The sequence below is a fragment of the Bubalus bubalis genome, chromosome 3 (genome assembly GCF_019923935.1).
Source record: "Bubalus bubalis isolate 160015118507 breed Murrah chromosome 3, NDDB_SH_1, whole genome shotgun sequence".
Taxonomy (NCBI): Eukaryota; Metazoa; Chordata; class Mammalia; order Artiodactyla; family Bovidae; genus Bubalus; species Bubalus bubalis.
Genome location: NC_059159.1, coordinates 161,703,451 through 161,729,322, shown reverse-complemented (window position 1 = coordinate 161,729,322; position 25,872 = coordinate 161,703,451). Strand labels below are relative to the sequence as shown.

Sequence of the window (25,872 nt, the reverse complement as noted above, 5' to 3'; positions counted from 1 at the left end):
TTAAATCTAAAATACGTATTTTTCGCCGCATTGTCGAGTCTCTAAACTATCCATTAATGGGCTTTGGAATAGAAAATTTATTTCACAGTAGTTCTCCAACTTGAGCGGATAGCAGAACCACCTAGCAGGCATGGTACAAACAGGGCCCACCCTAGAGTATCTGACTCAGTAGGTCTGGAGTGAGGCCTGAGAATTTGCATTTTTAACAGTTTCCCAGGTGTTGCTGATGGCATTACTGCTGGTCCTAAAAACACACCTGGAGAACCTGTGGGCTAGCACTGTGCTGATACGTATCAGTCTGGCAGCTTCTCTTGCAGCCTTGTGACAACTCTTGACATGTCTTTGTGGGTTTTTTAATATTTTAATATACATAAGCATTTGCTGTTTTATTTTTTTCTTTTACTGATGTATACTAGATTTACAATGTTGTTAGTTTCAGGTGGACAGCAAAGTGATTCAGTTACATATATCTGTATATAATCTTTTTCAAATTCTTTTCCATTATAAATTATTACAAAATACTGAATGCAGCGCCCTATGCTATTTTATATATATATGTGTATATATATATATATATATATATATTATATATTTCTGTGTATCTGTTAATCCCAACTCCTAATTTATCCCTCCCCCTCCTTTCCCTTTATGACTTGGATAACCTTGATTAACCCTGTCTTGACCTGGATAACCACAGTGGTGTGGTCATTCACCTAGAGCCACACATCCTGGAATGTAAAGTCAAGTGGGCCTTAGGAAGCATTACTATGAACAAAGCTAGTGGAGATAATGAAATTCCAGCTGAGCTGTTTAAAATCCTAAAAGACAATGCTGTTAAAGTGCTGCACTCAATATGTCAGCCAGTTTGGAAAACTCAGCAGTGGCCACAAGACTGGAAAAAGGTCAGTTTTCATTCCAATCCCAAATAAAGGCAGTGCCCAAGAATGTTCGAACTACTACACAATTGCACTCATCTCACATGCTAGTAAGGTAATTTTCAAAATCCTTTAAGCTAGGCTTCAGCAGTATGTGAACTGAGAACTTCCAGATGTTCAAGCTGGATTTAGAAAAGGCAGAGGAACCAGAGATCAAATTGCCAGCGTTTGCTGGATCATACAAAAAGCAAGAGAATTCCAGAAAAACATCTGTTTCATTGACTACGCTAAAGCCTTTGACTGTGTGGATCACAACAAACTGTGGAAAATTATTAAAGAGATGAGAATTATTGAAGACCACCTTACTTACCTCCTGAGAAACCTTGTGTGCAGGTCAGGAAGCACCAGTTAGAACTGGACATGGAACACAAACTAGTTCGAAATTGGAAAAGGAGTATGTCAATGCTGAATACTATCACCCTGCTTATTTATATGCAAAGTACATCATGTGAAATGTTGGGATGGATGAATCATAAGCTGGAATCAGGATTGCCAGGAGAACTATCAACAACCTCAGATATGCAGATGATACCATTCTAATAGCAGAAAGTGAGCAATTAAAGAGCTTCTTGGTGGTGGTGAAAGAGGAGATTGAAAAAGCTGACTTAAAACTCAACATTCAAAAAACTAAGATCATGGCATCTGCTCCCATCACTTCATTGCAAATGGAGAAAAAATGGAAACAGGGGCAGATTTTATCTTCTTGGGCTCCAAAATCACTGAGGACAGTAACTGCAGCCATGAAATTAAAAGACACTTGCTCCTTGGAAGAAAAGCTATGACAAACCTAGATAGCATATGAAAAAGCAGAGATATCACTTTGTCAACAAAGGTCCATATAGTCAAAGCTATAGCTTTTCCAATATTCATGTATGGATGTGAGAGCTGGACTATAAAGAAAGCCAAGTGCCGAAGAATTGATGCTTTCAAAGTGTGGTGCTGAATAAGACTCTTGAGATTCCCTTGGACAGCAAGGAGATCAAACCAATCAATCCAAAGGAAATCAGTCCTGAATATTCATGGGAAGGACTGATGCTGAAGCTCAATACTTTGACCACCTGATGCAAAGAGCCAACTCATTGGAAAAGACACTGATGCTGGGAAAGATTGAAGGCAGGAGGAGACGGGGGTGACAGAGGATAAGATGGTTGGATGGCATCACCAATCAATGGACATGAGTTTGAGCAAATGTCAGGAGATAGTAAAGGACAGGGGAGTCTGGTGTGCTACAGTCCATGGGATTGCAGAGTCAGACACAACGAGCAACTGAACAACAGCTCCTTCCCCTTTAGTGGCTGTAAAATTGTTTTCTGTGTCTGTGAGTCTGTTTCTGTTTTGTAAATAAGTTCATTTACACCCTTTTTTTTTAGATTGCACATATAAGCAATATCATATGATATTTGTCTTTGTCTAACTTCACTTAGTATGATCATTGCAAGTTGCTGCGAATGGCGTTATTTCATTCATAGCATTATTTCATTATTTATTAATAATAATATTATTAAAATAATAGCATTATTTCATTCATTTTTTTTTAGAACTCTTGATGCTTCTTAACACACATAATGCATCTTTCCTGCCCAATATCCTACCCTCCTGGGTTTGAATTCTATCCTCAAAATGTCCTAATCCTCAACTTCTTTAGTTGGTGCCCTAACTTCTTTAATTTTGGAGTTCTCATCTGTAAATAGTACCAGAAATTCCTATCTTATAGGTTTGTTTTTAAAAAATAAATGAATTGATATATATTTTTGATATTGCTATCTCCTGATAGAAAGTGTAAAATAACCCCAAACCCCTGAATTTTCAACCAGCAGCCTACTGCAGCATTAGAATTTTGATTTTACTCCAGGAAAGTGTTTATCATACTTTTAGCTGGGGATTTGGTTCCCAAATCCTGATGAAATCTACCCCCAGTTAAGTGAGAAGAACTAAATATGTATAAGCCAGACTGTCTAGGCTACTTTAAAGCCATTAGCCTGAACTAAAGTGAGCCAAGTGGCCTGATTCTACCCACATATCCTCACGTTGGTCTTGGCTCCCAGAGACTTACTACTCAGAGCACCGGAAGCACCAGCAAGGAGGGACATGCCTTTATTACAAATGTCCTTTCAGTGCATGCTTAATCACTCCTCAATATTCTTGAGAAGATCAGGGGTTGCCTAGGAGAGGAGACACTTTCCACAGTTGTTTGTTATCCCCAGTCCCTCTTTTGCATTTTCTATTAGACAGGAGGTCTGTGGCTTAGAACAGATATCCTTCCTGAGACTGAATTAGCCACCTTCCTCATCCTTTTCACCTCATCCTGCTATTTATCAGTACAAATCAGTGATTAATATTCAATGGGCATAAGAATCTGCTGGAGAGAGTATGTAAGATACAGACTCATAAGCCAGAAAGCCCAGAAGTTTGCATTTTTAATTAGAATCCAAGCTGATTCCCACATAGGTGGCCTGAAATCTGCTTTGATAACCACTTCTATAAACCAACCAGCAGCTCACTGTTATCTCTCTACCTACTGTTCCTTTAACCTGGGAGCCATAGTCCTCTGATTCACTCAAGTTTTACAGCCTAGTCCAAAGACCACTGTCACTGATAATCCCCTGGGCATAATTAGTTACACTGACCTCAATTTTCTGCAGTATGGTAACCAGGCCTCTAATACAGCTGTTTTTAAATTATGTGACTGTATTTCTTTATCTGTCTTTACCCATTTGAGCAAAGGTACCACGTTTTCTTCATTTATTTCTTTCCAGTTTCTTGTACACAGTAAGGCATGAATACATGTTTATTTGATATGTGACTGATTGAATTAATGTTTTTAACTACCTTAGAAGGAAAAGAAAATTTAGAAGAATCAGAACATTTGATCATGGCCTCTGGCAAGTTTTTAAATGGTGTTATGGCCAGAAAGTGGCCTTTTAAAAGCCAGTTCATGAAAACTCATCTAAAAGTTAGCCTTGTACAAACTGGAAACTGATGAGAATCCTGGCTCCAATCCAGCCCTTGTTGTATGAGGCACTGCGGAACAACTCTAGTTATCTAATTTATCCCCATAAAATTCCCAAAGCAAAATTAGTTATAAACATTTTTATTTAAATATTCAAAACATGCACTTTTAAAAGAGGATTATCCTTCAGTCTTACATATTCCAAAAGAAGAGGGTCACTGCTTATAGTCTTGAAAAGAGGGAAACTAATGTGAAAGCTTGAATTTCATAAACCCTGTCAAGCTGTGTAAATGGAGTTATCTTTAGGTTAGAGACAATATTCCTTCCTTTACTCATTTTTCAAATATTTATTGAGAGCGCACTGCGCCAGGCGCTGTTCTAGGCACTGATGAAACAGCCATGATGGAATCTGTATTCCTGCAAATCGTGATCTTTAAAGTGATCGGCTGTAAATAATCCGCATCCACTTCTCTTCTTATCTGATAAGCTAAGCACCCTGAATTGAAATTCTTATATCTCTTTGGTGAGGTATAAGAAGACAAGACTTCATGCCTGGAGTATAAAGTACCTCAGCTTCAACACATGAATCAGAAGGCAAAATCTTTGATCTTGTACATCTAATTTTTCTAGAGAGCAGCAGGTGATGCTTTTAGTTTCTGGTGTCTTTTAGATTTAATGTAGTTTAAAAGGTTACCTTTTTGTATTTTATCTTTCTTCTTTAAGTCCTAGAGATGAGACTATGCTCTCTCTCCACTGGCTGGGTTAGTATCGCAAGCTTATTTTTTGTTTGTTTATTTTCCTATAGAAATCTCATGTGGTCCACCAACTCACGTAGAAAATGCAATTGCCCGAGGCGTACATTATCAGTACGGGGACATGATCACCTACTCCTGTTACAGTGGATACATGTTGGAGGGTTCCCTGAGGAGTGTTTGCCTAGAGAATGGAACCTGGACATCACCTCCTGTCTGCAGAGGTAAGGAGATGTTTGAATGGTTAGTTATTAGTGAAGCTGTAGGAAAATGTATATGGAAGTCTGATATGGCCAACAGCTAGTAGGCATGCTATTTCATCTTTCCTTGGCTTTCAGTTTTCTCTTATCCTGTGTGTTACTTTTCTTAACTTTACAAGTTGGAGTTTTGAAAGCTTGCACAAAGACCTTTGGCCCAGTACCTGGCCCCTTTCTGAGTCAGTCATGGCTCCTTAAGCAAGTCTTCTCTCCAGACTTTAGGAGTGTTCTCCAGGCGCTAGGCAGAGCTGTGTCATGACTGGGTCATGAGGTCAACCTCCTGGACACTCAGGTGTTTCAATACAGATACCAGTTCTAACCAACCATCCTTAGCAGACCCCAGTGCCCCATAAGGAATGAGGCCCCATTTGGGATCCTATCATGACTAATATGGTAAATTTTTAAATCTTTTAAGGAGCTTCCACATTGTTCTCTATTGTGGCTGTGTCTATTTACATTCCTACCAGCAAGATAGGAGGGTTTCCTTTTCTCCACATCCTCTCCAGCATTTATTATTTTAGACTTTTTGATGATGGTCGTTCTGACCAATGACCTCATTATAGTTTTTATTTGCATTTTTCTAATAACTAGTGATAATGAGCATCTTTTCATGTGCCTGTTAGCTCATAAGTTGTAAGAAAAAATGCAAACTCCTCTTGAGAGGGGTGCTGAGGAGCTACCTCCTCAAGAAATAGCTCAAGTGTCACTTAAAGTCAGAAGTCAAATGAGAGTTGTGTGTCTGTTTACTTGTTTGTATCATCACTTCTTTAAGAGAATGGGGAACCCTGGCAGCACCAGAGAGCTATTAGCCATCAAAGGCTTCCTTTAAGGGAATTTTCAAATCTCCTAGAAAGGCATTTCCCCTGGTCCAGATAAACGGAGACAATCTTTTATAAAAACCACTTTGTTCTCTTTTGCCCTGAATCCCCAAACTACTAAAATGTTTGATAGTTATAATCTCAGAACTACCCAAACTTGTTTATGTTCCTCCTGAGCCCCTCACATTCATCCCCAGCCAAATCTTGAAACTGGGTTTCGTTTCTCTTCGTTAAGACTTGATTCAAGGGAATAGTCTGAAATGTAAAGGATCAATCCTATTTTCTGACAACCAGCCTTGCCTTCCCGAATCCCCTATGTTTATGACCCATTCTGCTTGTTTTTCAGCTGTCTGTCGATTCCCATGTCAGAATGGAGGGATCTGCCAACGCCCAAATGCTTGTTCCTGTCCAGACGGCTGGATGGGTCGCCTCTGTGAAGAGCGTGAGTCTGTCCTCATATCTTACAAATTGTGTCCTAAGATTTTACTTTGAGTTCTGATGGTTTGCCTGGAAGCTGTCAACTTAGGGGCATTACTAGGAACTGGCTTTACCAGTGGCAGGAATTTTCTTGCTTAAATCCCGTAACAGACCAGACAAAGGGCTGAGAGCTTATCTACATATGTCATTTCGTTGCAGAAGATCTAGAATATTACAGACCTTGAAAATACAGTTATCAAGATCCATCTAAGGCCATCTCCACCTGCCTACAGATTTCCAGGAACCTTCTTGGGAAGCAGCTTATAATAAAGGGTTTCCCAACCTTGGTCTCCCTTTATCTCAAGTCCATTTATCTTCTGTGCTGCTTCTTGCTACAGTTAGTGTAAATTCATGGCATTGCATAAAATTGTACTTTGCAGGTAAGATAGGGAGCCCATCATTCATTAAGGGTAGCTCTTTCCAATTAAAAAAGAATAAATTGGTACTCCAGTAGCTAGACAATGCTTGATACTTTAATACAGAATTTCAGTCCTCAGAAAAAAATACATTTAAATTTGAGTTTCCAGGAGAAGGTGAAAAAGTGGCTTTAATTTTTTTAATGTCTAAACTATACTTTGTTTCAAAATCTTTATATATACACATGGATAAAATTATTGGGAGTATATTAATCACATTGAATCATTAATATGATGGCCATTGGTCTATATCAGTTTTTCCTAAGGCCAGACATTTTCTTAGAAATTCTGAAACTTTTTAAAGTGTAAGTATTTCAACTAATCTAGAAAGGAAGATATACAATGGAAATCAGTTTAGGATGCTAATTGCTCACCAAATCAAGTGTTCTCACAGTGATTCAGAAAGAAGAGAATTTTTCCTTCTTCTTCTCCCCAGTCCTACCTTCCTACTTAGGGCTTCCACGTGTGACCTGCTAGAATGCCAAGGATCATGACAGGCCTGGCTTTGCTGAACAGGTGCTTGTAGTGCATTCAATCAGGGCTTCCCAGGCTTTCCTGTGCTTACAGACAACCTAGGAGAGGGTCAATGCGGGTTCTGATTTGGTAGATCCAAGACAGGACCTGAGAGTCTGCATTTCCAACTAAGTCCTATGTAATGCCAGTGTTTTGGTCTTGAGAACCATGCTTTGAATACCAAGTCAGTAAACAGTCTCAGTGATTTCTAGTAGGAGAAATGATTGCCATGGAGAATGTCAGGGAGGCCAGATTCAGTCACCATTAGGCCTCAGCTCCAAGGAAATAAAGGGTAGCAGCTACTAAAGTGTTGCCCACACCAGCCCACGGAAGAGCTTATTTGACTGCCATTTTCATATTTAATTACAGCCAAGAAGAGAACCTCAAGGCAGCCAAACCCTCTTAGAGCATTTTATGTAATTTGTAATGGAAATTTGAAATGATAATGAATGAAAAACATTCTGCTTATTTTGTGAAGAGAAAGCACTTAGCGGGCATCGATTTCGGTGTGTCCTCTCAGAAGGAGTGCATTTGGCATTGGAATCATTACACGAGGCTAAGGGTCCAGACTGACTTTCTGGATTGTGTTTTCCCAATAGTACTGATTAATAAACACAGCATATATGGGAAGGTTATCTAGTGGGTCATCTAAGGTTTTACTCCTCCTGGAAAATATCTTTGGAACACTCAATCATGTCTGAGTGTGTGGGTTTTGATCCAGTCCTTTTTGATCTCCTTTCTAGCGATCTGCATTCTTCCCTGTCTGAACGGCGGTCGCTGTGTGGCCCCTTATCAATGTGACTGCTCACCTGGCTGGACAGGATCCCGCTGTCATACAGGTAGGCGTCCTGGCATAGTTGGTTTTCTTGGTGCCTGGGTTCCATGAAACCCTAGAGAACACCAATGAGTGTGACTCAGATTCAGAGGTGGCAGTAAAACAGAAGGGTATCAGGGTTTCTCACAAATTCCCCAAGATGGTCCCTTGAATGGTGGTCTCAGTGCTCAACCTATGTCTACCTCAGAGACACCTCTCAGGGTTGTATGACAAATACGAGCATCTGAGTTAACTCATTGGTCAGCCTTCTTCATGTCATTTGCTCTATGTTGCAGAATGTAGAGAAAACATAATGCGGAAGTTCAGAAGAATATTGATTTAAATCTCTATGAAGCTAAATCACTAAATTCATAGTAACTCTTTAGAAAGAACAGGCTCTAAATAAATACAATTGAAGTTAAAGTGAAATAACTCAACAACAGATGGTTCCTTATCATGGAAGACAGTAACAAACTGTTGTTGATTTGTGATAAACATGTCCTCACAGCGACCCATGCTCAAATACCTGCCTATCCGCTATACTTTGCTGTCTGTTTAATTGCTTGATTTTGATCTTTCCCTGCCCTCACTAGATTATATGCCACTGGTGGACAGGGATATTTGTGATCTTTATATTCTCAGTAGCTAGCATAGTGCCCGTGTATGACAGGTTTTTCAGTAATTGTCTAAATAATCCCACAGTCTAAAATGATAGATTTTTTTACCTTTTTAATGTCCTAATTGTCAGGCAACTGTTAAAAGCATAGAACTCACTGTATTTATTTTGCATTAACTCTAACCCTTATTATTCCTCTTGTAAATAATAATTATACCACTTCCTAGTGAGGTTAATTGTAAAACAGAGCAGGCCAACTGACACCAGAGCTTGTCACGAACTCTAAGGCTCAAGTGACTATATAATTTAGCCTCCAAACTGGGAGGTTTGGGAGGATGAAAGGGGCTATTAAGAAGCAAGTCAGGGAAATGGGAGTCAAAGTTGCAAAACCCCAAAATCAGATGTACAGCAACCCCACATAAAGCTGAAAGTGAGCCATCCCTGAGTGTAGGAAAGGAACAATGTAATACTGGAGGCTAAATTTGAAGCTTTTATTTGAAACTCTTTTTTTGGTTTTGGTTTTGTTTTTTTTTTTTTTTGCATTTCTCCATTTTTATTTTCATCAGAGAAAAGACAGAGGTCAAATGAAATGGTACAGTGGTTGACTCCTGATTGTATTATCACTAGTGCTCTGTTGTGAACCTTGTTGATTTTAGAGTACCATAGATGAGCTTTGGGTGGTGTAGGAACCCATGACATTTCACTCTTATATTAAAAGGTTGACTCATTGGAAAAGACTCTGATGCTGGGAGGGATTGGGGGCAAGAGGAGAAGGGGATGACAGAGGATGAGATGGCTGGATGGCATCACCGACTTAATGGACGTGAGTCTGAGTGAGCTCCGGGAGTTGGTGATGGACAGGGAGGCCTTGCGTGCTGCGATTCATGGGGTCGCAAAGAGTCGGACACGACTGAGTGACTGATCTGATCTGATCTGATGTATGTATCTTGCCGCATAAGTGGGCTCATAACTTTCACTAAAGTCTCAAAAAAGCCTGTAACACCCCTTAAAATCTGATATCACCATCTCATGTTCTCACTTATTATTTAATAAACTTTTATGGAAAACACAGACAACTTTTAGATTCCTTTAATGGCTTACATTGGTTATGACTCTGTTGGTTATAGAGGAAAGGAACCAATTTGAAATACCTCAAGAAAAATTGGGATAAACAAAATGAGATAAAAATAAAAGAAAAAGTAGGGCTAGAGCAAGGGGTATTTGAAAGTCTTAAAGTAATGTTTGGTATTTCTTTATCACAAATCAACCTTGTTTTTTTTTAATTTTTTATTTGTTTGTTTGTTTATTATTTTGCTCTGCTGGGTCTTTGTCGCTGTGCGGGCTTTCCTCTAGTTGCCGCAAGCAGGGGGCTCCTCTCTAGTTGCGGTGCTCCGGCTTCTCACTGAAGTGGCTTCTCTCGTTGCGGACCGCAGGCTCTAGTGGTCTACTTGGCCTTCAGTAGTTGCAGCTCCCAGGCTCTGGAGCGTGGCTCAGCAGTTGTGGCACACAGGCTTAGCTGCCCCTAGGCACACGGGGTCTTCCCGCATCAGGGGTGGAACCCATGTCTCCTGCGTTGGCAGGTGGATTCTTTATCACTGAGCCAGCGGTGGAGCCCCAACCTTCATATTTATCTATATTTCTCATGTATACAAAACTGAACCTACCTGCAAACCAGCTTTGCCCTTTCCCAGGCATCTTATCTCTGTAGCTGTTGGCAGCATGCTTCCAGATGGAGACACTCTCAAGTCGCCTTCCGCCTTCATCTGCCAGTATCAGCACTCCTTTCTGTTTCTTCCCACTCCATATCTCTTGCATCCTACTCTATCTCCACTATTACCAACTAGTAGAAGACCTTTCCTTTGGATCACTGCCAGAGTCTACTACTTAACCTTCCCATTTCTATTTCCAAGATAACACCATTACACACAGCTCTGGGCATATCTTTGCCCTGTTTAAGAACCTGAGATGGTTGCTTGTTGGCTCCACATCCAGCCCAGATTCTTCTGCCTCCTGAGGTGCTGCGTGGACCGGCAGCAGCACAGCTGATACACTTACTTCCCTTCCTGCCAGTCGCATCTTGTCCCCTGAAGACATGGCTACTGCCTGTTCCAACTCACCTCCAAAGGCCTGCCTAAGTTTCCTGTTATCCCTAAACTTGCTCTCTACCACGGAAATCTCTTTTCTAACATTCCATCTCTAGATATTACACAGTTAGCTAGAACCATGCCATTTAAGGATCTTCCCTGGTCACTCAACAGTAAAGAATCCACCTGCAATGTAGGAGACTCAGGTTCGATCCCTGAATCAGGAGGATCCACTGGAGGAGGAAATGGCAACCTACTCCAATATTCTTGCCTGGAAAATCCCATGGACAGAGCCCAGCGGGCTAAAGTCTACAGGGTCACACAGAGTCAGACACGACTGAGGGACTAAACACACACACATGCCATTTAAAGCTCAATTGATCTGACTTATTTGTATTTCTTTTAGTTCCTTAGCTCCCTGACATTAAGCACCTGCCTGACATGAGCCATACAGTCTTGATGTTTTTCAGTTTTGCTGCAGCTACCTCAGCAAAGATCCCACTTACATCCATTAGGTAGTAAACATACAAAAGGGTATAAAACAGGAGATCTTGCTCTCCAGAATCCAGCCTAGTAAAGAAGAAGGGATGTAGAATGGCCTATAGCAGAATGGCCTATAAGTATGTGACTGGAGGCTAATTGAACTCTCTACATATCAGTAGTAAAATGAGTAAACCACCCCAAATGTAAAGTGAGGTCACTCAGTCGTCGACCCAGGGATCGAACCTGGGTCTCCCACATTGCAGGCAGGCACTTTACGGTCTGAGCCACTAGGGAAGTCCCAGTAGATGTTCAGAAAAGGCCTCACAAGTGTAGAATCAAAGGAAGAGCAAGAGGAGTCCCCAGGTGGAGCTCATTCCAGACAAAGGCATAGAAGTGTAACACAAACTTGATCAGCTAACTAGAGCCAGAGCAGAAGCCATAGAGGCCGTGGAGGGATATGACCGGAAGTGAAATATAAAGCTAGGCAGAGCCAGATTAGGAAGTGCAGTGCATACTTAATTATGTCTTCTGAGCCACAGAAGCTGTTAAAGGGACTTAAGCAGGAAAATCATATGATTAGATTTTCTTTTAGAAAAATTATTTTGGGAACAGTACAGAAAAGGGCAGAAAGCAAGACTTAAAAACAGACTTGTTGAGACTTATCCCAGCCTGAATTGGCAAGAGGTAAAGAATCTGCCTGCAGTGCAGGAAACCTGGGTTCGATCCCTGGATCGGGAAGATCCTCTGAAGAAGGGATGGGCAGCCCACTCCAGTCTTCTTGCCTGGAGAATCCCATAGACAGGAGCCTGGCAGGCTGCAATCCACAGGGTCCTAAAGAGTGGGACATCACTGAGTGACTAACACTTTCATATTCAATGAAGTCTAGAGAAATGGTGACCAAAAAGGATATATTTGAGAGAAGATAGATGAATCAACACTACCTGGCTATAGATTTATTGTGGAAATAAAGGTCTAAGGAGAGTCCAGTTTAGGCTTCTGAGTGGAAGATGGTGCCATTTACTGAGACAAGGAACCCAAAAGGAAGAGCTTTGAAGGTACAGATAAGGAGTTAAGTAAGGACAGGCTGAGTTTGAAGATACAGATAAAGAGTTAAGTAAGGACAGTTGAGGTTGAAGGTACAGATAAGGAGTTAAGAAAATACATGCTGTGAAAGAGGAACTGGAAACCCATTCCATTATTCTTACCTGAAAAGTTCCATGGACAGAGGAGCCTGGCAGACTACAGTCCATGAGGTCACAAAGAGTTGGACGTGACTGAGCACGCAGGCATGCATGCGCAAAAACACACTGAGTTTGGAACACACAAGGGAGAGGTCTGACAGGCACTTGGATGATGTATCTCCCCAGAAGATACACTACATTAAAGATAGATATTAGTCATCACTGGAAAACTTTTGTGGAGGAAAAGAAAACTGTGCAGAAGGTGGCATGAGAAGGTGCCCAGAATGGAATGTTGATGTCACCCATGTTATAGGGAAGGAGGAAGGTGTTAGGCTTTTACATGGGGAAGTGAAAAATATTAATTTTTAAAAATTATTAGTACAGTCAGTTACTGCTAAATCATCATGGTATTGAAAAGGAGTGATTTTCTAATATTAGCAAACAGCTATGGAGAATTAGTTGTAGATTACTGAGTTTTATTTTTGCTATTCTTGACCCTGCTTCATCTCATAATTTCCTTTTTGTTATATTGCAAATATGTGCATTTTGTTGGCTTGCTTGTCAAGAAAGCTCACCAAGAGCAAAGATTGGTGTTTTCATTCTTATCCTCTCTGAATGCTTATCAAGTGCCTGGATTGCTGATGTTTTCCCTATATTTTACGAATGAGTGATAAAGAAGTGACGTTTCTTTATCTCTCACCAAAGATGAGCTTTTCATCTGGGGAAGCCTGCATTTCCAAGCTATAATGAGACTGAAATGTTTCTCATGTCCAACTTTCTCCTAACAGGTATCTTATTTTTTTCTTTGATACGTTAAACTGGCTGGTCTTCATCTGTTTTTAGTGTCCTTAGGTTTTTTTAACAAGTAGATTCATGGAGAAGAAGAGTTTGACCCTGAGACTATGGACCTGTGAGAAAGATGGCTGTAGAGTAAATCTCTCAGCTTTCACTCAGGGTTACATCAGTGGCTCATTTTTAACTCGACCCCAGGCTCTGTAATTCCAATTAAAGTTGGTAAAAGCCATGAAATACATTTCCTAGCAAGCACAGAGGGCTTCTGAAGCATTTGTTATGTTAGCCAGTCTATGTGCCTGATCTACTGTCATAAGAATTAACATCTGATATAACGACTTCATCAGTCATAGAGTTCATTGCTGGCTCTCTCAAAAGCTCGACAGTCTCATTGAGCATATGAATAATGTTCAGTTCAAAACTGTCAAATTAGTTGCATAAATAATTAAAGAAGAGAAACATTAGTGGACTCAGAGTATGCAGGTAGAACTTAAGCTGGGATTTAAATATAAAGATCGATTCTTGCTTGGAAGTACAGAGGGAGGTGATACCACATAATAATGTGAGATTGAGCCAACTGGCAGGATACAGTCCATGAGGAATGGTGGCAGCTGGAGCAGAGAGCAGAGTCAAATCTTATTCTGCGTGTCTTCATGAGTATCTTCATGATTGCTTAGTATTCATTAAGTAAATACATGAATTTTTCATCCCAGCTGTCTGCCAGTCTCCCTGCTTAAATGGTGGAAAATGCGTAAGACCAAACCGATGCCATTGTCTCTCGGCATGGACAGGACATGACTGTTCCAGGTAAGACAACCAAAAACTACTATTTATCTACAACATGAGAAGACTGAAATTCAAGTTAAGTTGCCCCAAGAGCCAGAAGCTATCTCAGGTTTAAGGTAAGCATTTTGTATCCAGAAATATCCATTTTGAGATTTGAACTAAAGCCAAATGAAGAAGTATTACTTAATATTTGACAGATAAAACAAAGATTTCTCAAAAACACACATTTATTACAGCACAAATACTAAAATTGAAGCAACACAATTTTAGAGGATTAGCATAGCCTTTGCACAAGGAGGACATGCAAATTTGCAAAGTTTTTTGGCAAAGAGAAAGGGGTTAATTAAACAAGTTAACGCCTTCTTGAATGGTAGATTGCACCCTTCATAAGAAAGGATGCAAATAAATGGTAAACTCAATATGGTTTACTGATATTCATTTGCATTCCTATTTATAATAAAAATAGTATGGAAATTGATGATAAGGAACATTTATTTTTAAAGTCAAAATTTTTGTTCCATATTTTTTACAGTATATATAGTCAGTATTTAATGGACTAGAAGAAAATTTATGTAAAAATGTGTTCTAGCAATTGATTTCTCATTTGTAAGCAGATAAATATCATAGTTGAGAAAAGATTATCCCAAAATACAGGAAAAATAGTTTGAAAGTTTAACTATCATAAACTTTTTATTGAAGTGTAATGGACATACAACATTATATTAGTTTAATATATTAGTATAACATGGTGATTCAGTATTTCTATATGTACATATTGTGCAGTGATCACCCAGTATAGTTAACTATGTAAGTCCACGTATGTAGTTATAACAATTTTTTTCTTGAAATGAGACCTTTTAAGATCTGCTCTTAGCAACTTTCAAATGTGCAGTGTGGTATTATTAATTATAATTGCCATGTTATATATACTATCCCCATGACTTACTTATTTTATAACTGGAAATTTGTGCCTTTTGACTCCTTTCACCCGTTTTGCCCAACCCCCGACCCACCTCTACCTCTGGCCGACCACCAGTCTGTTCTCTGTATCTGTAAGTTTGGTTCTGGTTTTTGTTTTAGATTCTACATATAAGCAAAATTATACGGTATCTGTCTTTCTCTTTCTGACTCATTTCACTTAGCCTATTCACTTTCACTTTTCACCTTCATGGACTGGAGAAGGAAATGGCAACCCACTCCAGTGTTCTCGCCTGGAGAATCCCAGGGACTGGGGAGCCTGGTGGGCTGCCGTGTATGGGGTCGCACAGAGTCGGACACGACTGAAGCGACTTAGCAGCAGCAGCAGAATGACCTCAAGGTCCATCTATTTGTCACAGTTGACAAGATTTCATTCTTTTTATGGCTTAATAATATTCCATTATGAGGTGTGTGTGTGTGTGTGTATTTATAAAGAAAATTTTCTTTATCTGCTCATTCATCAATGGGCACAGGTTGTTTCCATGTATTGGCTATTGTAAATAATGCCAAAATGAACATGGGAGTGCAGACATCTTTTCCAATTAATGTTTTCATTTTCTTCGGATAAATACCCAGAGAGTTGCTGGATCACATGGTAGTTTTATTTTAAACCTTTTGAGGAAACTCCATAATATTTTCTACAGTGGCTACACCAACTTATACTCCCACCAACAATGCACAAGATTTCCTTTTCTGTACATCTTCAACAATACCTGTTATTGCTTGCCTTTCAGATGATAGCAATTCTAACAGGCTTGAGATGACATCTCATTGTAGTTTTAATTTGTATTTCCTGATGGTTAGTCAGGTTGAGCATCTTCTCATATATATCTGTAAGTTCTTTATGTAGTTTGAACATTAACTCATAGGATATATGGTTTGGAAATACTTTCTTCTATTCAGTAGGTTGTCTTTTCATTTTGCTGATGCTTTTCTTTGTGGTGCAGAAGCTTTAGGTTTGATGTGGTCCCACTTGTTAATTTTTGCTTTTGTTGCCTTTGCTTTGATGGCAAATCAAAAAAAAAAAACATGCTAAGGCTGATGTCAAGGAGCCTATGGCCTATGTTTTTCTCCTAGGAGAAAGAAGAACTTATGGTAACTTCTTTTACCATAAGTTAATTGACCATATATATATGGATTTATTTCTGGGTTCTCTATTCTGTTTCATTGATCTATGGTCTGTTTTTTTATGCCAGTACCATATCATTTTGATTACATACTGCATCATACCATTGATAAAATATTTTCAATATTATAACATTGTCCTCATACATAGTGCAGTGTTGGAATATTACCAGCTCTATTTAAAATTTTTAATATACATCATTATATTACATCACTTAGATTTGTATTATGTACATTTACTTCTATATTATAGGAATCATTAAAAAATGGGTATTTCCATATTCATTTTTTTAAGTGAAAAATTCAGTTAACTGAAAAGAGTATTTCTTTTTTCATGTCCTTTTACTTAATTTTGATTAGACTATTAAAGTCAACTTGCCAAGACAACGGAGAAGGCAGTGGCACCCCACTCCAGTACTCTTGCCTGGCAAATCCCATGGATGGAGGGGCCTGGTAGGCTGCAGTCCATGGGGTCGCTAGGAGTCGGACACGACTGAGCGACTTCACTTTCACTTTTCACTTTCATGCATTGGAGAAGGAAATGGAAACCCACTCCAGTGTTCTTGCCTGGAGAATCCCAGGGACGGGGGAGACTGGTGGGCTGCCGTCTATGGGGTCGCACAGAGTTGAACACGACTGAAGCGACTTAGCAGCAGCAGTAGCAGCCAAGACAAAAATCTATTTAAATACAAACTTAATTATTGAAAATATCTGTTTCATGCTAATGAATTTCTTCATATCAACTCAAGTATATGCATCTCTGCAGAGAGAAAAAAAAAATTGAACCCTGAAGGACAAATTTGGATTGTACAAGTATATTTAGAAGTTTCTAACATAAAAATGATAGTTTTACCTGAGAGCAGAGTTGAAAGAACCTAAGAAAATGAGAATCAAACTGGAGAGGATTTCTGGGGAAATAAAAAAAAAGCAAAGATAGAAACAACAAGAATGACCGTGACTCAAAAAGGAACCGGAAGTATTTGTAACATTCTTACTTTAAGCTTTATGTTTCAACTACTTCATCTTACAGATAAATAAAGGAAGCTCAGAGTTTGTGTGGTTCCCTAATATCAAAATACAATTGACCCTTGAACAAAATGAGTTTGAACAGCATGAGTCAACCTATATATAGATTTTTTTCCAATAGATCCACAATATAGATCTATAGAATCTTCAGTTGGCTGAATATGTGGATGTGGAACCACAGATACAGAGGGCCAACTGATTGTAAAATCATCCACCAATTTTTGACTGCTCAGAGGGTCAGTGCCCCTCACCCCTGCATTATTCAAGAGTCAACTACCCTTATAGGAACTTTTTCTTGACCAGAGGATGTCCAGAAATAACTTACTTATCAGGCTCTTCAGTCCATGGGATTTTCCAGGCAAGAGTACTGGAGTGGGTTGCCATTCCTTCTCCAGGAGATCTTCCCAACCCAGGGATTGAACCTGGGTCTCCTGCATTGTAGGCAGACACTTTACCATCTGAGCCACCAGGGAAGTCCCTATAAACAATAAACAATAAAATGCTATTAATAAAGGTAATAACATCTGGATTTTTTAATTCAAAAGCTTGATAAAGGAATAAAAAAAAAAAATGATGGCAAATTCAAGGAAAGGTCAACCCAGAAGACCCAGCACGCCCCTCTCCTTATACTGTGATGGGTTTTTCTAGGAGACCTGTATTAGCTAGGACTCTCTTATTGCAACTCCAAGTGGCTTAAGCAAAGAAAGGAATCTGTTATCACAATAATGGGACCTCATATGGAACCCCATATATGGGTTGGCTGAGCATGAGGGCAAACAGACTGAGGTCTTGAAGACATCTGAAGTCTCTCCCCTCCCATCTCACCTCCTGTCTCCAGCATCTTCTCCATCCTCCCGCTGCAGAGCGCTTTCCTCTGCTTCTCAGTTCATGTGGAAGGACCCACTGCCCACAGAAACAGTGTACTGACCCATTTTAAAACTGCAGGAGAACAACTCATTAGCCCAGATTAATTCAAGGGCCTACCATGGATCAGTCAATGGTGATCCTAGGTTGGGTTATTCTAATGTAAAAGTTCATTTTGCTAAAACTTTTACCATGCCTTTGGGTAAAGGGTGGAAGAGACTGACAATTCATTGATGAAAGAAAGGTGGAATATAATTTCCTGAAATGGGATGGAGAGAAAGCTTTTCTGAGAAATCAAAGCAATAAATGTTTACAAATACTTCTTTCTCTTCCACAAGATTGAGTGCCTTAAAGATTGTCTCCCTCATACTTAATAAAGAGATAAAAATTGATGCTCACGGTAAAGAATCCACTGCCCGTGCAGGAGACCTAAGAGATACGGGTTTGGTCCCTGGATTGGAAAGATCCCCTGGAGGAGGGCATGGCAACCCACTCCGATATTCTTGCTGGGGAAATCCCATGGACAGAGGAGGCTGGCAGACTGCAGTCCATAGGGTCTCACAGAGTCAGACATGACTGAAGCGACTTAGCACAGCACAGCTGGTTGACAGAGCAATTTTCAGGCATCGTGACAGCTGGTGGAGAAATACCCTGTGGCATTAAGTCCCTCAATCTGTAGCCTTCTCTACTGATGAATTATTCCCAAATTGTTCAGTCCTCAAGGAAAGATACTGTGTTTCCTCTGACTATGCACACAAAATGGATCCTAAACAAATGCCATAAATAAAAACCGTAGACAGTTCACGCTGTAAGAGACCTTTAGGTTCACGAAGTCCAAAGCCCTCATTCTACAGATGAGCAGATTATCAGAGCAGATTAGTGACAGAGCCAGGACTAAAACTCCAGTGTGCTGGTACGTTAGTACTTTTTCTCCGTGTCCCTTCGTTTTCTCAAGGAATGACCCCCATCCATCCAAACCACATCACAGATGACGCCAGGTATCTGAGACTTTCAATTGTGTTTTAATCAGCCCCCAAACAGCTGTTCCCCTTTCTTTACTGTTGAATCTTCGTTTTTTGTTCTAGGAAAAGGAGGACTGGGTTTTAACCACCGCACAACCAACCAGCTCTCCTGAAATGCAGGATCATCTCTTCCTGGCAGTCCTGGACATCACACAATTTACGTGAAGACTTTCCAACACGGTGCTGGGTCTTATCTCGTTTCAGTCGACTTGTTACTTTGGGTTGACCCTTTTATTTTGTGTTATAGTTTGTTATTTCTTGTGACATACCTTCGTACATGTTTCCATTTTTAAATATGCCTGTATTTTCTATATAAAAATATATTAAATAGATGCTGCTCCACTCTCACAAAATGTACATACTCTGCTGTCTATTGGAAGGTTCCTGGTATACATTTTTATTCAGTTACTTAAAATGATTTTTCAATTAAAATATATTTTGCTACTAAATAATGTTTTCCCAGTAGTGCCATTTTGTGAGGGAAAAAAGAAGAGGATTCGTGACTGGTGCCCCTAGCATGTTATGAGATTACATCAAATGTACTGAGAAATGACAGTAAAGGAGACCCCTTCATGCTGGATCCACCATGTCTACAATATCTGTAACAGTAAAAGTTTCCTTTTATTTAATTAGAAAGTAACTATTGCACCTACTATCCTCCATGCAAAACACTGTTCTGGTGCTGAGAGCAGCCTGACTAATTCCTTCTCCAGCATTTGGAAAGCTGTGGGCCTCAACTTAGTGGATGGGGGGTGGGAAAAAACCATGACCATGGTTCACAAACTAAAGTGCTTCACTTCCTTCTCTCAGCTGGAATAAGAAATGCAAGAATTGGAAGATTAACAGAGAGCCCATTTCTGGGTCATAATCCCACCACTCACTGCTTTGGGAGAAAGGAGATTGGAATAACACAACAGAAAAGGGGACAGGAAAAGGCAAATGGGGGAAATTGCCACAATTGTGCTCCTGGCTTCACCTCCAAAAAAAACAAAAAACAAAACTGAGTTTGCCTAAGGCAGAGCTGAGCTGCCCCTCAATTCCCACTGCTTCCCCCTAACTCCATCATGATCCTTCTACCAGGATAAAGATTTTCTCAGACTTTGGGGGGTGGGAAGGAAGCCGCAACACTGGATTTTGTTTAAAATAGGAAAATCACAGTCAATTCATCTCATCCTTTGGGATAACTGCTTCCACACAAGGCACAGAGCTCACTGTAACACTGTGAAGAGACGTACGATAAAGATCTTGACTGCCCAAGTGGTTCTCTTCACTGTCTCCACCTCTCAGCCACTGACTCCTCTTCCTTATTTCTTCCAACAGTCACCCTCTTGACCAGTCTTCCATGTTTATGAATATTCGTTTTATTTAATTGATGCCCCCATCGACTCCCAAACTATGTTGATTTTTGTTATTTATGATCATAAAACTATCCTAAATCTAATAAAAAGCAGGGTGATACCAGAAATTTTAAGCTAGGGAAAGCTACTACAGTTGAAAGCAAAACTCAGTTCTGAAAATGTACCTACTGTGTAAAATTTGTATTGGGTTAGTTTGAATAGATTAAAAGATCTATACCTAACAGTAAGTTATATTAGTTGAGTTATGCAGACAGGACAAGGAAATAAAGCATCATATGAGTGAGGTTTGCAAATGATATGAGGATCTACATAACTAAAAATGTGATTCACAGGGAAATAATATTAAAAGCAGTTGAAAAAATGTTATTTATTGCGATATAGTTGATTTGTAATGTGTTAATTTCTGCTGTGTAGCAAAGCGATTCAGTTATGTGTGTGGTTGCGCGCACATATGTGGGCACGCGAGTATGCGTGCTCAGTCATGTCCAACTCTTTGTGACCCCATGGATTGCACCCACCTGGCTCCTTTGTCCATGGAGTTCTCCAGGCAAGAATACTGAAGTGGGTCGCCTTTTCGTACTCCAGGGGATCCTCCTCACTCAGGGATTGAACCAGTGTCTCTTGCATCTCCTGCATTGGCAGATGGAATCTTTACCACTGCAGCACCTGGGAAGCCAATATATATTTATATAGTATATGTTTATTATACTATATATATATATATATATATATATATATATATATATATATAGTATATATCTCCTTTGTACTCTTCTCCATCCTGGTTTATTCCAGGATATTGAGTACAGTTGCCTTGGGTATACAGTAAGACCTAGTTGTTCATCCACTCTGTATATGATAGTTTGCACCTGCTAGTCCCAAACTCCCAGTCCCTGCCTGCCCCACTCTGCCTCACCTTGGCAACCACAAGTCTGTTCTCTCGTCTGTCTGTGAGTCTGTCTCTGTTCATTTCTGTCATGTTTTAGATTTTGCATATGTGGAATAGCATCTATTTTTCTTTTTCTGACGTCAGTGTGATATCTCTAGGCCCATCCATGTTGCTGCAGTGGCATCTTTCATTCTTCTTTATGGCCGCGTAGTGTTCTGTTGTATACACGCCGCATTTCTTTATCCATTCGTCTGTCAGTGGACAGTTAGCTTGCTTCCCTGTCCTGGGTTTTGTAAACAGGCTGCTGTGAACATAGGTGTGTGTATCTTTCTGAATTATGGTTTTCCCTGGGTATATGCCCAGGAATGGGATTGCTGGCTCATATGACAACTTTAATTTTAGCTTTTTGAGGAACCTCCGTAGTATTTTCCAAAGTGGCTGTACCAATTTACAGAACAATGTTATTTTTTAAACCTTTAGTACTAAATATATTCACAGTGAATTCTTCAATTTCTAAGAAAAATGAAGTAAGGGTGTTTCTCCAGTATTACAATCTGTAGGAATTAAAGTGGTGCATTCTGGATTGAGAAACATGAAAACATCAGTGTGAATGTCTATGCCTGCAAGTGTAAATATTCTACTTAAAAACTCAGAAGTCATCAGGGAAGCATCAACAACCAGTGACAGTTTTGTTGTAAAACATTAGAAAGTTAGGTCACTGGCATTAGACAGTAGATAAAAATTTGAAAATCCTTTCATTTGTATTCTCACCACATAGAAATAAATTCAGGGTGGATTGGGGAGTTAAATATTGATTATCTAAAAAAAATTAAAGACTTAAAATAATCTTCTAGTTTAGAAGTTACAGAAAAATTATGGTAGGAGTAATAGATTTGATAGCATCAATAAATAAAAAGTTTGGGCTGTCATTCAAAAAAACGTAACCAAAACCAACCCTTGGTGGCCCAGCGGTGAGGATTCCTCTTTTTTCATTTATTTTGGCTGCGCTGGGGCTTTGCTGCCACCGGGTCTCTTCTCTAGTTGTGAATGAGAGCTATTCTCTAGTTGTGGCGCTCGGGCTTCTCGCTGTGGTGGCTTCTCTAATTGTGCAGCACAGGCTTAGCTGCTCTGAGGCATGTGGGGTCTTCCTGGACTAGGGATTGAACCCGTGTCTCCTACATTGGCAGGTGGATTCTTTACCACTGAGCCACCAGGGAAGCCCATGGACTCAGTATTTTTTACTACCAAGAGTATGGATTTGGGATCTTCCTGATCAGGGAATTAAGATCCCACAAGCCAAGCAGTGTGACCCAAAAAAAAGAGGAAAAAAGGTACATAAAATGGAAAGATATATTTTTATGACAGACCAAATATTAATCTTTATTATAATGGTTTTATTATATAAATTGAAACAATTTCTGGACCTGCAGAACACAAACAACTCACCAAACAAATGCCGTAGACTCGTGTGTGTGAGAAAAGTCAGCCTCACAGATACGGAAGAGACGTTTTGTATATCGGATTAGCAGTGACTTACTTTTAGTGCTGGCAAGCATGGGATAAAACAGGAAATTTTATATATTGTCAGTTAGAGTGTAAATCAGTATAATAATTTTAGAAAGCACTATGATCTGTATCTCTAAAAGTATTTTTATATTTGAGCTAATAAAACAAGTTTTAGACATAATAAAGCTCATCACAGAATTTATTGGTGAAATGTGGACATAGATGAAAGTCCCAGTAAAGAACTCTGTGCTACTTCAAGCACAATTCTCAATCATATATTATACCAGCCTTCAAAAAGATAATGCAATAACATGGAAAATGTATGTAGTATAAGAATAAGTGAGGAAAAGAGGAAGATATAAGATTTCCCATATTCACATGGTCAGAAATCTACAAAAATAATACAAAATGAGGATGAAAAGGAAAATGTCCAAGGTCACAAAATTTTACATTTTGTAACTTGAATTAAAACTCAGATGTGCTGGCCTTAAATACCTGTGTTTTATCACTGTGTTCAAAGACTGCTTCTTAACTTTGGAACATCCATATGGCAAACATAAAACAGTTAATGATAATAGATAAAAACAAAGTCAACAATCCATGACAGTCAAATGGGATATGGTTTCTTGTAACAAGAATGAACAATTTGTCCAACTATAGTAAAATTGTTCCTACTGTATATCATAGGAACGTCAAGTACTAAAAGCCATATGATCATTTCAATAGATGTAGGAAAACCTTTCAGAAAAATTTAATATCTTTAAAAAAAATATTTATGTATTTATTTATTTGGCTGAGCCAGGTCTTAGTTGTGGTGTGCAGGATCTTCGATCTTCGTTGTAGCGTGTGTGGGATCTTGAGTTTTGGCCTGTGAACTCTTAACTGCACCATGCTGGGTGTAGTTCCATGACCAGGGATCAAACCCTGGCCCCCTGCATTGGGAGCAAGAAGTCTTAGCCACTGGACCACCAGGGAAGTCCCTCTGTTTTTAACAATCTCTAAAACTCAGACTAGAAAGATGATGTAAGAAGGAGTAGAAGCTGAATAGTAAATTAACCAAAGTCAGTGGATTAAGGTGTACTATGAACAGATAGATTTTAAGTTCCTCTGGTTTCTCAAAAAAGACAAAGGATGTAGCAAAGCCAAATATGGTCAAAGGAGACAAAAAACAAAGGCTGACATTAACCTTGGGAACCTTGAAGCTATTATGCTAAGTCAAAGAAGCCAGACACAAAAAGCCCTATAGTATCAGATTATTTTTATATGAAATGCCCAGGATAGGCACATCTATAGAGAAGATGAGAGAGGAGAGAATGAAGAATAATTGCTAATAGATATAGGACTGATGAAATTCTCTGCAATTAGATAGTGTTGATAGCTACACAACTTTATGAATAGCATGCTAAAAACCTCAGAAGTATATACGTGAAATTTTTTTAAGTAAAAATTTAAAGGACCCATGCAGTAAATATGTTTCACTACAAAAATGTGGGAATTTCTCTCTTAAGTTGAAATTTAACACAAACTGCATTGTAAAACCAAGCAGAAACATGGCTGACAAAATAATAATGCTCTAAAATCTTATGATCTAACAGATAACTATAAGAAAACTATGTTTTGGCAGAGAGATGAGCAAGCAGTTCACAGGAGAAGAAATATAGGTAGAAAATGAGCAGCTTCATTAATTATAAAAGAAATGAGGTAAATTTTCACCTACCCACTTGGCAAAGATTGTGGTGGTGGTGGTGGCAGTGTTTGTTTAATGACTGTATGCCGTTGGCTGTTAGGTAAAATCGTTTTCTTGAACATTTGTAGGGGATATAAACTGGAACAACCTTTCTTCCAAACAATTGGCAACTTGTATCAAAATTTTTTTAAATGCATGACATTTGCTACAGTAATTCCTTGCCTGAAACACAGTCTCATTTTTTAAAAAAATCAAACTGAAAAGCAAATATTTATGCACAAGATAATTATCACAGCATTTTTTAATGTTTTATCTATTTATTTACTACTTCATGGGAAATAGATTGGAAACAGTGTCAGACTTTATTTTGGGGGGCTCCAAAATCACTGCAGATGGTGATTGCAGCCATGAAATTAAAAGACGCTTACTCCTTGGAAGGAAAGTTATGACCAACCTAGATAGCATATTCAAAAGCAAAGACATTACTTTGCCAACAAAGGTCCATCTAGTCAAGGCTATGGTTTTCCCAGTGGTCACGTATGGATGTGAGAGTTGGACTGTGAAGAAAGCTGAGCGCCAAAGAATTGATGCTTTTGAACTGTGGTATTGGAGAAGACTCTTGAGAATCCCTTGGACTGCAAGGAGATCCAACAGGTCCATTCTAAAGGAGATCAGTCCTGGGTGTCCATTGGAATGACTGATGTTGAAGTTGAAACTCCAATACTTTGGCCACCTGATGCCAAGAGCTGACTCATTTGAAAAGACTCTAATGCTGGGAGGGATTGGGGGCAGGAGAAGAAGGAGACAACAGAGGATGAGATGGCTGGATGGCATCACCGACTCGATGGACATGAGTTGAGTGAACTCCGGGAGTTGGTGATGGACAGGGAGGCCTGGCATGCTGCGATTCATGGGGTCACAAAGAGTCGGACACGACTGAGCAACTGAACAGAACTGATACTAGGCGTTCAGTGCTATGCCTGGTCTTTCTCGAATTGCGGTGAGCAGGGTCTTCTCCGTAGTTGCTGTGCACAGGCTCCTCATTACAGTGGCTTCTCTTGCTGCAGAGCACAGGCTGTAGGGCACTCAGGCTTCAGTAGTTGTGGCTTGCAGTTCCCAGAGCACAGGCTCGGTCAGTCTGTGGCGCAAGGGCTTAGTTGCCCCGTGGCAGGTGGAATCTTCCCAGACTAGGGATCGAACCTGTGCCCCCTGCATCATCAGACAGATTCTTTACCCCTGAACTACCTGGGAAGTCCAGCATTTTTAATATTAAAAATCAGCAACAATTTATATGACTAAAATTCCTGGAATTGGTTATGGAATTCATGGTATTGGTTATGGAATTCATAAGATTAAATATTATTAAGCCATTAGGTATTATGTTTACAAAGAGTTTTAATAACAGGAAAAATCATCATGGCATAGTGTTCAGTGGAAATCACTATATAAAATGTGTTTATAATGTGCTTTCAATTGCCTACAATATCCATATGCAATATTCATAGAAATTTACAAACTTTGTTAATAATGATTTTCCCTAAGA

The 25,872-nt window shown here is 39.4% G+C and overlaps 1 protein-coding gene and 1 non-coding gene across 2 annotated transcripts in view; one reads left to right on the top strand and one right to left on the bottom strand.

Annotated features, from left to right (window-relative positions):
• SVEP1 (sushi, von Willebrand factor type A, EGF and pentraxin domain containing 1) overlaps positions 1 to 19,338 on the top strand; it is a 204,599-nt gene extending 185,261 nt beyond the window's left edge. Inside the window, exons 44-48 of the mRNA XM_044940425.2 lie at positions 4,691 to 4,861; positions 6,059 to 6,154; positions 7,862 to 7,957; positions 13,802 to 13,895; positions 18,953 to 19,338. Coding sequence (XP_044796360.2) covers positions 4,691 to 4,861; positions 6,059 to 6,154; positions 7,862 to 7,957; positions 13,802 to 13,895; positions 18,953 to 18,974 — 479 coding nt within the window. The 3' untranslated portion in view covers positions 18,975 to 19,338. The remainder of the gene's footprint in view (positions 1 to 4,690; positions 4,862 to 6,058; positions 6,155 to 7,861; positions 7,958 to 13,801; positions 13,896 to 18,952) is intronic.
• Positions 17,405 to 17,476, bottom strand: TRNAC-ACA. The gene has a single exon. It is a non-coding gene; the product is annotated as a tRNA-Cys (tRNA).
• Positions 19,339 to 25,872: the final 6,534 nt, after the last annotated feature.